The sequence below is a fragment of the Hemibagrus wyckioides genome, linkage group LG18 (genome assembly GCF_019097595.1).
Source record: "Hemibagrus wyckioides isolate EC202008001 linkage group LG18, SWU_Hwy_1.0, whole genome shotgun sequence".
NCBI classification, from domain to species: Eukaryota; Metazoa; Chordata; class Actinopteri; order Siluriformes; family Bagridae; genus Hemibagrus; species Hemibagrus wyckioides.
The window spans coordinates 21,868,782-21,882,500 of NC_080727.1; the positions used below are offsets into that span (position 1 = coordinate 21,868,782).

At 39.3% G+C, this 13,719-nt stretch overlaps 1 protein-coding gene across 2 annotated transcripts in view; it reads left to right on the top strand.

The window, feature by feature from the left end:
- Positions 1–934: 934 nt before the first annotated feature.
- zgc:100829 (uncharacterized protein LOC445149 homolog) overlaps positions 935–13,719 on the top strand; it is a 26,242-nt gene continuing 13,457 nt past the window's right edge. The window contains exons 1-5 of one of the 2 annotated variants that reach the window (XM_058415588.1): positions 935–1,092; positions 1,693–2,038; positions 10,708–10,855; positions 11,778–11,895; positions 13,219–13,257. In XM_058415588.1, the coding sequence (XP_058271571.1) occupies positions 1,864–2,038; positions 10,708–10,855; positions 11,778–11,895; positions 13,219–13,257 (480 nt within the window). In that variant the 5' untranslated portion in view covers positions 935–1,092; positions 1,693–1,863. Of the gene's footprint in view, positions 1,093–1,170; positions 1,534–1,692; positions 2,039–10,707; positions 10,856–11,777; positions 11,896–13,218; positions 13,258–13,719 lie in introns of those variants that run through there. The other variant, XM_058415589.1, reaches the window with a different exon arrangement.

A 13,719-nucleotide genomic window follows, 5' to 3' on the forward strand; every position in this document is an offset into this window, starting at 1 on the left:
TAACTTTTTAATTCAAGATAGATGTTTTTATTCGCTAAATCATATGCATCATGTAACTGCATGTATATAATATATATATATATTTTCCCCATCAGGAATATTGCTTTATTTTGATTAATATGTTTTCTATACTTTTGTTTTAGTCATAAATATTTTAAATATTTTTTTCTCTCTCATTTTTGGCATTATAGCTACATTTATTAGGTATAAGGCCTTATTTATTCATGGTATTTCTGGATAATCATAGACATCATTTAATTTTAAATATAAGTGATATTTAGAAGGAAAGAAATTTAAGAAAAAATATCAAAATTAATACGAATTTTTATTTGGAATTTGATGGAATAAAAGTAATGAAATAAGGCTCAAAACTGGATGAAATATAGGTTACAGGAAAAATTAGAATACACTACAATATTTTTAAACACAGACATAAGATTATGTGTATGCATATACTGTATAAGTTCATTTCAATCCAGTAAGAATATTATTACCAAAAAAAATGAAATCAAACAATTTTATAATATAAATATTGTAATATTGTTTTTAAAGGAAATTCTCTGATTTTTATTTGCTCTTCAGTGCCCCCTAGTGTTTTATTATGGAAACACTCTCTGGTCAGACTTGTCCTACAACTATTTTTTTTTTTTTTTTGCAAATCTTTAATTGTATAAAATAAATCATGTATGTGTCTTGTGTTTTAAGAAGCAGAAAAGTAAAGCTATATTTAATTAAAAAAAATTAAAGATGTGTGTGATGGTCATTCGCTCTCCCTGCGTCACTTTCTCACTCTCACTCCTCCAGCTTTGTTCAGCAGGATGCTGCGACTTTGTTTAGTGCACCAACAGCCTGCCCTGGTTTCCTGAGTTTCTGCTCTCTAATGAACAGCACAGGGCAGAGAGGAAATGTGTGTGTTTATGCATTTTTGAAAAAGCAGAAGCGTGGGCGGTCGAGAGAGAGAGAGAGAGAGAGAGAGAGAGAGAGTATGGAATGTTGTGATGTCACTAGCTAAGTCATACACAAAGGCAAGGAGGACAGCAGCACTCATTCTCCCAATCTGTGAAGCCTGCTGTAGAGCGTCCGCACCCAACTGTGAGTATGACTGTAGTCTTTCTTCTTCCACTCATCTTTCCCCCCACACTGACTTTTGCTTTCTATCTCTTCTTCCATCAGCTTCTACAAACTGAGCTGTAACTGACTGACAGCCCTCACCCTGCTTTTCTCTCTCTTTCTCCATCTGTCTTGTAAACGTTTCCGGTTCTTAAGGGACGTCCGAACTAAACGCATGCTCCTCTCTTTAGTCACGGCTCTTGAAGTTGAGTTCCAGCCACAAAAAAAGTCAAGGCTAAAATAGAACTCGAGTGCCTCGGTGGGGTTTGTAAGAGGGTGGGGGATTTTTTCTTTTCTTTTTTTTCTTTCTTTTTTTGTTGAGAAATCTCCTCCCCTTTTAAGCAAGAGAAGCAGCATGTTTGAGGACACTCCAGAGTCTCATACTGCTTTAGAGAAAGAGGGTAAATGAACTACCTGAAGAAGGTAAACAGGAAAAGCTAGTAGCTGCACAAGAAAAATTTCACATGACCCAAAGCTATAAACTGACAATGCAAGCCAGCAAACTGAGCTACAAAAGCTCCAGAGTGAGGGCAGATTGTTTCCAGATGTTGTAACTTGTCATTTTTTTTTTTACCCCCACAGCCTGTCCAGCTGCTGGCTGCTCCTCAGTGATGAGAGAGTGTGTGTGGTGAGTGAGCGAGCGAGCGAGCAGCAGGACTCAGGAGCAGGGCCGGCACCCGGGCACAGACTTCCTACTCTCTAACACACACTAGCTCTAAAGGATTGGTCAGACACACACATACACACGCAGCCATGTTGCAGCAGATCCTGAAGGAAATGTACATCGATCCAGATGTGTTGGATGCTCTGAACGAGGAGCAGAAGAAGACGTTGTTTCTAAAGATGCGACAGGAGCAGGTCCGGCGCTGGAAGGAGCGCGAGGAGAAGCTGGAGCGTGAGGAACCACGCAAACCCAAACCCAGGCCAGGTACGGCATCATCACCTCACACAGGTTGACGTTATAATACAAATGCTTCATCAAGTCTCTTGGTGTTGTTGAGATAAATAAAATAGTATATATTAAAGAAAATAATTCAAAGTATGCATGTTGTAGGTAAACAGGTGTGTTGAAAAGATGGTTGGAGTTCATGTGTGTGTCTGTTACACACTTGTACACACAGTTTAATACACAGCTAGTGGGTGTATGAATGAAAATGAACAGAGTGAGTATTTGGACCCTGGTATTTGGTGGCTGGCTGTGTGTCCATTTAAGATTGAGGATACAAAATCTTAACAAAGACAAAAAGACACCAGCGAGTAATCAGAAACACCTACACAGCTTTGTTTAAACCTGTGGCCTTTTATTTAGCATGTTTTTCTTCTGGAACCATGCATGGAATGAGTTTAGATTTGATCAAAGTTTATATGACCTGTTACTGGCTGTTGAGGAAATCAGTGGAAGATCTTTGGCACGTTTGATCCCTAGATTTCCAGCAGATATACCAAATATTCTTCAGTTCAGAGTTTGATCTATGCCGATCGACAAAAAGCTTGGTTTTGCTGCAGATTTTTCCTCGAAAACCACTTGAAATTGAAATCATAGGATTCTTCTTTATATTCTTACCAGCGAAGAAACATCCTAAGATCTGTGTCTTGTATCTCCCAGCTTTTCATGCATACTTTTACTTTGCACTTTCCCTGCAGTCCGTTCAGGAGGAGGCGGCCTAGATTAGGCAGCATTTCCAGACAGAAGTTTGCACTTCTGTTTGTCAAGTCTGTCAAGTTTCCAGGCAGACATAATGACAGCAATCTTCTAAAGCGTTTTTATTTTAGATCTGTTCTTCTCCCATAATTCATTTCAGAAGTTGGTGGCAAAAAAAAACAATTGCTTACGTTCACTACTGTAACTATCTTGATTCATCGTTAGGCATCTTCTAGCAAACTGTGTTAATTATGCTGGGAAAGTTTTGTTTAGGTATTACACACGCCCAAACGTTCTCATCAACGCACACCCAGGAACGTCACTGTCTGAGTTACATATGAATATAACCTCTACCATACCGGTCTGCTCATGCTTCTTTTAAAGGCTGTCAGGGCTAAATATGGTATGCTTCTAGAGTAAATGATTCAGTGGGTGAAATGTTCAGCTGATAGTGTGATTTGAGCATTGGTAGGCACATCCTGTGTTCTGGCGATGAGTGACGATGAAGGCTTACAGAAACAACTCAGCAACAAAACCACAGGAAGGAGTGAAATGCATTTTCAACTTAGAAGCAGGTTTATACTGCTGTTATATCCGGCTGATAAAGCATGAGAAAAGAAATACAAATCTTTAGGCTTTTTTTTTCCTGCAGATTTCTGACATTACTGACTTTCCTTTTGCTGCTTATTAAAGGTATGATTTCTGCCTTTGTCTAAGGTTTTCTAAACCACAGTTAAGCCCAGGCAATTTACAGAACAAGTCACATTACAGTTATTCCAATGTCAAGCGGTTCAGACAAAAAAAAACCAATGTTGTAGACCAATAACATTCCACCTAAATCAGATATTGTCGATCAGTATAAAAAAAATGAAGTATTTTATTGCCGCAGGTCTGATAGAAAACTATTCAGGGCGCTGTTGGCTTGCAGCATGAAATGTTTTTATCTCTGACTGGATAAGCTTACGCAGAATTTTAGTGGTTGAATATAACATGTTTTAGATGCTGACGAATAAGCACTTGGGGCAGCTCAGAGAGCAGAAATTGGTTTGACAACAGCATTTACTTTGAAGGTTAGAAAAAAACAGAAAGCCCTCAGTCTTTAACTTCATAAGAGGCATTAATCACTACTTTAGAGTGGGACATGACAAAGACGTTCAATGCTGAACATGGGCACAACAAAACAGTAACAAATTCCAAATGTCTTAATTTACCTGTATGTGTATGAGAATTACTTTCTGACTACACAAATGAGGATATACACAGATCAGGCATAACATTATGACCATAATAATATTGTGTTGGTCCCATGACCCTGTTGCCAGTTCACCACTGTTCGTTCCTTGGAACAATTTTGATAGATACTGACCACTGCAGACCGGGAACATGGCTGGCTCTTGCTGACACAACTGAAAAATGGCCTATCATCACTGAGATTATCAGTTTGAGTCATCTCTGTCTGGGATCCAAGGCAGGAAAATTGTCTGGGGATTGGCTCTGGGATAGTACACTATCTCTTCTTTGTCAAAAGAAGCAACGCTAGCTAGTATCAATCATAGAGCTCATTTATGTAGAAGAAGGCAGATAGCGTTTTGCTCTGAGTGTGTGACCTCTCCATCATTCATCCATCATTTATGGCTTTTGGCAGACACCATTATCTAGAGCGACTTACATTTATCTCATTTATACAACTGAGCAGTTGAGGGTTAAGGGATTTAATCAAGGGCTCAGCAGTGGCAGCTTTTGGTGGACCTGGGATTCAAACTCACAACCTTCCAATCATCCCCCCCAAAAAATGCAGTCGGCTTAACAGCTTGTTTTGTGCGCTTTGGAGAAAGTATGTATTGATCCTTCATCTTCATCTTTCATCTGGTTGGTAGTTGAAGAGGTAGAGAAGAGCTGGCTGGGAATTGGCAAGTGACCAAACTGGGGAGAAATGGCTTGCTAATAAACATTAGGACATTTTGTGAGTTAGTGAGAATAATTTGTTCTCCATGAAAAAAACTCAGTTCGATTAAAATCCAAAAGACAATTTTGATTCAGAACATGGACTCGAAATCCATTTGGCGTGCCAGATTAGAACCTTTGGAATTGTCTTTGGGCCGTATGTTTGACCCTTCCATCCCTTGTTGGAGACGTCTATGAAAGGGGACAGCTGTCTGAAACAGGAGGAGTAAAGACCAAGCATGCTTTAAAGACACAAGGGTAACGAATCCTAGCGACCACAGAGCAACAATTCTTAGGGTTAGATCATATTCTGCATTTTAAGCTTAAAGTATACAAGTTCCTAAGACATTAGAAGAATCTCACCAGTCAGCATTTTCATGAAAGTAGTAAGGAGCTTTGTGAGAAAACTCGCAATAAAGGAGATGACTCAGGGGAGTGCAGGCTGTGGCAGCTGAGCTAGTCATGAGGAGAAATTCAAACAGGAGCGCTCTGATAACTATAGGTCACACGTAGGCTGGCAGTGCATTAACTCGGCTTGACATGTGCGTTGCTCCAACCTTTTCTTGGCCACGCCAAAGACAAAGCTGTTATTATCGAGTGCTTTTCAGGACTTGCTGGCAAACAGAGAGGCCTCTTTCTCCTTGAGACGTACACAGCTGTTCCTCAGCTGGTCTGGGGTTTCTCTACACCACACTGATACAATATCCTCAAATATACTGGACAATACCGCAAAAGACATGTAGACTAGATTCTGCTGTTCATAATCTCTCTCTTTCTCTCTCTTCTATGCGAGTATCAGTTTCTGCTGTAACCGAGCAAGTACTTTTAAGTGTGATGTTGTGACTGCTTTCATTTTAAAAGCATGACAGGAAATATCTGCCAGGCCATGTTCCATTCCCACAAACAATTAACTGCCAGCAAAGCAGGAAGTCTACAGGAAGTGGTGGTGCTCAGAATCAACAGCAGAGTAAAAGGGGGCTAAAGAGAAAAAGTGAGTGAGCGAAAGATGTTTGAGTGTCAACTGCAGTGAATCTTGTGTAGTCTGTATAACTGGACGAGGGTCTAGTTGTCAAGGGTTGTGTGTATATCTCAGGAAATGCCTGGTTATAAAAAGTCAGACTGGGAAAGTTAGTTTTTCTGTCATTATATCATGTGGCACGATTTCAGGGGAATTCATGTGGTTGAATTACTGTGAACCAGGAAGTCTATGAACTGAAGTGAATTAAAGACAGTGCAGCATTTAATATCCAGCGTAATTGGACACAGTGCGCATCCTAGGACCTTATCAATCAAATAGGCTTTAAATTGTCCAAGAATTTTCCTAATTATGCATATTTTATACATCATAGATGTTTTCTTTATCAACTGTTATATTCCAACACAGCAATCTACCCCAAAATCTTCATCAGCGGGAATGTGGTAGCTTAGTGGTTAAGGTGTTTGGTTACTGATTGGAAGGTTGTGAGTTTAAATCCCAGGTCCACCAAGCTGCTATTGCTGGGCTCCTGAGCAAGGCCCTTAACCCTCAATTACTCACTTGCATAAAGAATACAATAAACTGTAATTTGCCCTGGGTAAGGGGATCTGCCAAATGCTGTAAATGTAAGTAGTTACTAATTATTTATGAAAAACAACACGACACATTTTTAGCAATTTCCAGATAGGTCTAATGTTTTGGAACATCCACAAGAAGTTAGTGCCTGTTATTACTTACACTATAAACAGTCGTAACACCCATCGTCCTCTGTGTTCACCCTTCATCCTTCTTTCTTGAAGTTAATAAAAACTGTGATGATACTGAGAAATGGTAAACCCTTCCAATACACGTGAAGTTACAGTTTTTTTGTCTGACTGTTACAAATCTCTCACACTGGAGGCTCCTTCTGAAATCATGCATCTCCTCATAGAAATTGTTACTATATACACTGATCAGGTGTAACATTATGAGCAGTAAGAGGTGAAGTGAATAAGACTGATGATCTCCTCATCATGGCACCTGTTAGTGGGTGGGATATATTAGGCAGCAAGTCAACATTTTGTCCTCAAAGTTGATGTTAGAAGCAGGAAAAATGGACAAGCGTAAGGATTTGAGTGAGTTTGACGAAGGGCCAAATTGTGATGGCTAGACCACTGGATCAGAGCATCTCCAAAACTGCAGCTCTTGTGGGGTGTTCCCGGTCTGCAGTGGTCAGTATCTATCAAAAGTGGTCCAAGGAAGGAACAATGGTGAACCGGTGACAGGGTCATTTGCGGCCGAGGCTCATTGATGCACGTGGGGAGAGAAGGCTGGCCCGTGTGATCCGATCCAACAGACGAGCTACTGTTACTCAAATTGCTGAAGAAGTTAATGCTGATTCTGAGAGAAAGGGGTCAGAATACACAGTGCAGGACGGGTTTTGGCAGCAGAAGGGGGACCAACACAATATTAGGCAGGTGGTCATAATGATATGCCTGGTCAGTGTATGTTGATGCTATAGCAATGATAACATTAAAAAGGAAATACTGGCAAAGATGTTGTTATGGAAAATAAAGCAGTAGTAAACTTTTTTGATTATTTAGAATTGAGTGTTCAGTAGAGTGTGATTAAAAAAAATAAATGAATAAAATTATTTACAATAACATACAATATTGAATTAAACTGAATTGAATTTGTTGAGTTGATTAAAAAAATGGAAAGAAAAAAACTTTTCTAATAAAAGCCATTTAATTTATTTAAACAATGTCGGACATTCTGCACTATTTTATTATAAATTGATTCATTTGATTATTAAACGTGTTTGAATTCTGTAGCAGATAAACTAAACTAAACCTAAGGTCTGTAAGGCCTCACTCCTGATCTTTGATCTTTGACCAAACCAAAAGGCCATTTTTAAAGCCAACCATCATTCCTACTTGTGGAAAAATAAATGTTATAAAAATAATCCTCCAACACGACCGATCCTAAATCTCTCCGTTGTGACATTTTTCTAAGACAGAACTAGATGCTCGTTAGGCTGAATGTAAATTAAAGCTTTTTATACCACGTATTTTTTTTTTCATGACCAAAAAACAGTGACACAGATCATAAGGCAGCGCCTCAACTTGAAAAAGAAGCCACCTAAAAATAAATAACAGATAATTACATTTAAAAATAAAGAGGGTAAAAAATTGAATTGTTGGGTGATACATCAATTAAAAAGTAGTGTTGCCATGGCAACACTGGCAATACGTCTGATCTGAACATTTGGCATTGCAGTTAAATGTTTGTTAGCTGTTGTGGAATATAAAGCAGATACATGAAGCTAGGCTAATGCTAAACCTTATACCTAACTAACACTATATTAAAGAAGGATCATTTTCTGTTCATTTTCATAACCTCTTTCTGTTTATCACAGTTTTGTAGCCATATAGTTTAAAGTGCTAAAATATTCTAAGGTGATGTTCTTAAGCCTGAATTCATATGATGGATTTCTTCTCACATTTACTTCTCACCTGATGATCGATCGATTAATTGGATTATATGATTTCTAGGAAATGGTAATAATATATGAAATGCACACATTTCACAGTAGCACAAAATACGTAGTAATAATTTGCCACATAGTGTTTAGGAGTTTGTTTGGAGTAAATTTAGCAATGAAGCAAGATATCACACAATCATGACTTTTTAAAATCTTGCCATTGTGAGATATCACAAAGTTTGTTAACAAAATTTAATAACTCACAACTGGGAATTTTTTTACAAAGAATTTTCACAATTACAAAAATGTTATCTTGCAATTATTTCACACAATCATGACTTTAGTTTCCAATCAAACCACAGCAACACAAGCATACGCAGCAGTGTGCGAATATAAACATAACCTACCTGAAGTATTCTTTAAAAGAGAACTGGCCAGGATCGCATCATTCTCATTCAGATTGGTCGTCACAGAGAACGTTACAGGAGGTCATTCATACCATTTGCAACAACATTGTACAATAGTTCACCTGTGTGTGACAGGTGATAGCACTCTCACACTGCTCTACTACAACCATTAACACTATATATCAAGGTTCTTCATATTATATAGCTATATGTTCCGATCAGGCATAACATTATGACCACCTGCCTAATATTGTGTTGGTCTGCCTTTTGCTGCCAAAACAGCCCTGACCCGTCCTGCACTGTGTATTCTGACACCTTTCAGAACCAGCATTAACTTCTTCAGCAATTTGAGCAACAGTAGCTCGTCTGTTGGATCGGATCACACGGGTCAGCCTTCACTCCCCATGTGCATCAGTGAGCCTTGTCCATCCATGACCCTGTCACCAATTCACCACTGTTCCTTCTTTGGTCCACTTTTGATAGATACTGACCACTGCAGACCGGGAACACCCCAAAAGATGCTCTGATCCAGTGGTCTAGCCATCACAATTTGGCCCTTTTTGGTCAAACTCGCTCAAATCCTTACACTTGTCCATGTTTCCTGCTTCTAACATCAACTTTGAGGACAAAATGTTCACTTGCTCCCTAATATATCCCACCCACTAACAAGTGCCATGATGAGGAGATCATCAGTCTTATTCACTTCACCTCTCACTGGTCACAGTGTTATGGCTGATCGGTGTATATGTCATTATATTATTAAATAAGGTATAATATGGTTTATGGATTTATTCAGAGCAAGTAGATCTTGAGAACTTGTGCTGACCCTTTTTCAAGCTGGTCACATGTAGGTTTTTTTTAGTAGTAAATACACACAATATACATCATGTTGTCATTTCAGATGACTCTTTAAGTCACATGTATACATTCTGTAGAAACACAAAGATGTATGAGAGATGTTTGTATTAGTTCTGTTTTTCCCAGAGGCCAGAAAATGGAATTGATGCCTGTTTTTGTTGTGTCCATGTTCAGTATTGAAAGTCTTTGTCATGTCACACTACACAATGGTTGCTAATGACTCACTTTGCGTTTTGTGACTGAATTTGTAGTATTTCGTGTGTATTTTGGTTTCTACCTAGCCTACTAGGGGCAATATATTGTTAGAAAAGTTAAGAAAATGCCTCTGTCTTCAAAGTTGAAGGTTATATCAAACCTATTTCTGCTCCCTGAGATGCCTAAGAGCTTGTTCTATTAAAAGGCATTTAAAATCTGAAGGTGTTATCTTTATTTACTCAAATTCTGTAGAAGGTTATCCAACAGCGGGATAAACACACGACACTTGATTCATTTTCTATCAGACTTGCGACAATTAAATCATTCATAATGAGTGAATCATTCATTAATTTGTTTGTATAGAAGAGGATGTCTGAATCAAACTATTGCTATCTCAGTGTAGTAGGACAGACTGGTCAAGCTGGAAGACTTTCACCATCTTTGCCAGAAAACAGATTCAGGCTACATCAGACACAAGCTACTTTAATTCAACGCTACAGCAAGGCAGCTGGAAAATCTCAAACATTTATTGATGAAGTAATTAGGAAAATAACTAACCAGCTGGCAAACATGGTCTACCAGTCTGACCAGCTTAGTGTGTGTTTCCGCAGCTGGTTAGTTTTGTAGCTAAGCAAACTTTCTCAGCACTCAATCAATCCGTATCCTAAACGTTTTTTAATGCAGACAAAACCATTACCAGTGGAATAATGCCTGATTTGTGGAACTTCATAACAAATATAGCTACTTTGCTGTTTTAATAGCTAGACTATTTTGTTATGACAACCTCATCATGTCTTGATCATCAAGTCAAGGGCATGTCTGCCTGTCGAGCTGGAATGCCACGAGGTGTGCAAGAAGAACCAGTTCATTCTGACAGCCTTCACATGTTTGCAGCCAAACCTCTCTTTTATGTGCCTGTCACTTTTTTTTCCGAAGCGAAACCAAATTACACGTGTAAAACCGTTGATGTGTAATGAATGCTCTACCGCCCTTTGTTTTATCCGTTGCATTGTTATTTCTCTTTATGTGTAGAAATCTAAAATGTATTTATATGTAATGAAAGGCTATTCTCATTATCCGTGTGTCTTTCTTTTTTTGTCTCATTGTGTAGCGCACAGTAAGAGTGTGAGTTGGCTGTTGGGCTGCGACGGTGACGTGCAAGTCATTGTCATCGGAGAGATGGACGAGTTCAAGTCCTCCAAGATCCTCCGCTCGGGGTTTGGCGAGAGAAAAGCTGCTAGTCTTCGGAACTATTCCCAGTATGGACACAGATCCTTTTTTCCTTTTGTTTAATTGCAACACAGGGAGAACTAATGGATTATTACTTCAGACCATATTTAGAGATTTAAACAAGTCAGTGTGTACAAGATAGTAATGCATCCTGAATGGGACATCACACACACCTCCTCACACACTCAGGGCATGATTAGGTTCGAATGCCAATGAATCCCAATCTCTCTCTCTCTCTCTCTCTCTCTCTCTCTCTCTGTCTGTCTGTCTGTCTCCAAATCACAGAAACACTCCACACTGTAAGACTGAATTTTTAGTATTTTGTTTTTACCCCCTCTACTAGAGGCAATATTTTGCATAGAAAAGTTCCAAAATATCCAAGTTAATGGAGATATCAAACTTATCAAACCATTTTTTTTGCTTGTTCTATAAAAAGCATCTAAAATGTGAAGATGTTCAAGATCTCAGCTTAAATTGATATCAGATTTGTGGCCAAAAAATCATTCTGATTGAACATTTCCAGGAAGTTTCGTTAAGTTTTCCACTGAAAGAGTTAAATGCAGTAGTGTTAGAAATGTAGGAGACATTATAATGTAGTCCTTCTTGGATATCTGTGAGATCACGTAATCAGTAGAGAGAAAATAATGCTTTCCTCCCTGAGCTTGTTTCTGTTGCTGTCGGAAAAGATGCTGTCGATGTCCCAGAGGAAGCATGTGTTTGCCTCATGGTATCACGCTGTCATGTGAGAGGCAGGAATTAGCTAGAGGGAAAGACCAAAATGGGGAGAAAACATAGCTTTGACGTGTTAAATATTTCTTTTTTGGTCTTAAATAATAAAAAAGATTGTAAATATATTTTTGTCATATCATATAAGCTTAATATCCATATAGTGTGGTGTGTATTGTGTATTCTTAATTTTCTCCTTTTTATATTCTCTGTCTTTTGTCACAGCGGCCAGGAATCAAGTTTGAAGAGTAACCTTGTAAACCGACCGTCCACTGAACCAGTGCGATCAGGCAGAGAGAATCTCCCACCCAAAGCACTGTCCGGAGTGCAGCTTAATTTCCGGGTGCGTGAAAGACAAACCCGTGCTCAGCCGTTTCATTAGCGCCAGAACATTTAACACCCACGTCAAACATTCTTGAAATGCTATTAAAATAAACATCGAATATCATTAGCTTGACTAATATTAGCTCACCCTTCTCGCCTTCTGCCGCAGTCGTTCTTTATTTTTCTTGAGATCTCAAGAAATGAGGCTAAGAAGACAGGTGCTGAATGCAACTGCATCAATGTGTGCTTTTTCTTTTTTGGTGGATTTGTTTGTTTGTGTCTGTCTTTGGGCCTGGTGTGAGTGTGTGCCTGTGCTTGTGTTTAGGTGCTACTGGATTACGCATTATTGGGTGTGTGTGTGTGTAGGTGACCTTCCTGTTGCTGTCATTAATCTGGGACAGAGCCGTGGGGCAGAGAGACGGACTTTCTCCACGGGGAGAGCCATCACTGCTCAACAGCCAAATAAATCACAACCTCTGTCTCTCCGTCTTTCCACTCGCTTCTCTCTCTCTCTCCCTTCCTTTTCTTTCCATTTAACAAAAACCTTCCACTCCTTGTCGCGTTGCCTGCGTCTTTCTTTCTATCACAGCTCACCTTTTCTCTTCTTTAAAGCTCGCTCTCTGTCTTTGCAGCTTCGGTGTCGGAGTGTGTGTGTGTATGTGTGTGTATGTGTGTGTGTGTACGTGTGGTTTGTTACACATAGACTGAGACAAATTTGGTTCTGTGCTGCTGGTTTCGGTTCCACCCCTGGAGAACGGCCGAGGGAGGTCAAAGCACTGCGACGCTATGATCTGTGCTTGAGGCTGGATGTGATAGTGCATGTGTGTGCGTGTGTGTGTGTGTGTGTGTGTGTGTGAGTGAGTGAGTGTGATGGAAAAAAGTGAGATGGAGTGAGAAAGAGGAGAGCGCAGAGAGAAATCTGCAGTCCAGGAGTGAGGGTGAGGGCGAATTCACATGCTCGTCCCCTTCTCTTTCACGCTATACTAATGCGAGGGGGAAGAAGACGAAGAAGGCTCGCACATCGTCGTGGGGTTGCCATGGCAACGCCGTGTGCAGCCGGCGCTCGATAAGATGGACGTAGGCTGGTCGCTTTGGCCACTGTGTAATCCTTCAGGCTCCTCACATCCTCCAAATGCAAAAATCTGTGTAAACATGCTCTTTAGCCTTTTTCTTTCTAATTTGTTCAACACAGTCACGGATGTTCCTGTACACTACTTCTTCAGAGCTGCATTTGATAATAATTGAAAATTGTATTCGAAAATATGTAATATATAACAAATCATCTAGTTAAGCAGGTTCAAAGTGATACTCTGGGGTGATCTGAGGTCTTGTGTTTTGACAGGAGAACAGTGAAGAAGTGAGGACGCTACCCCCTCCACAGGTAGGCTTTGGTATTGCAAATTGTATTTATTTATTTACTGTATTTATTTTTAGTTGTTTTAAAGCAGGGGTTCGTAACTACCCCCCCTCCTTTATAGCCAATGACTTCATTTTAAGGATCCCAAATTTTTATGATCTTCAATCCTGAGTAATTCCTTCAGTGCCGATTATTCAAAATGATATTCAGAGTAATTAAACCACAAGTCCATAACAACCGATAGAATGATAGACAACTTTATTAATAATAGATTCATTAAATGCTGTTTTTTTGGTTCGTCAGTCATAAAATTGTCATGAGACTCAAATCTAGTTTACACCTAATGCACTGCTGGCCATGTGCGTCAAGCCATAAAGCATTCGTTTCTCTGATTTCTTGCATTGCTTCAGTAAATATTTTATAATATCCAGATATCTGTTATTATGATAACATTCAATGAGACTATTTCTGGTAGACTTTGGTAGA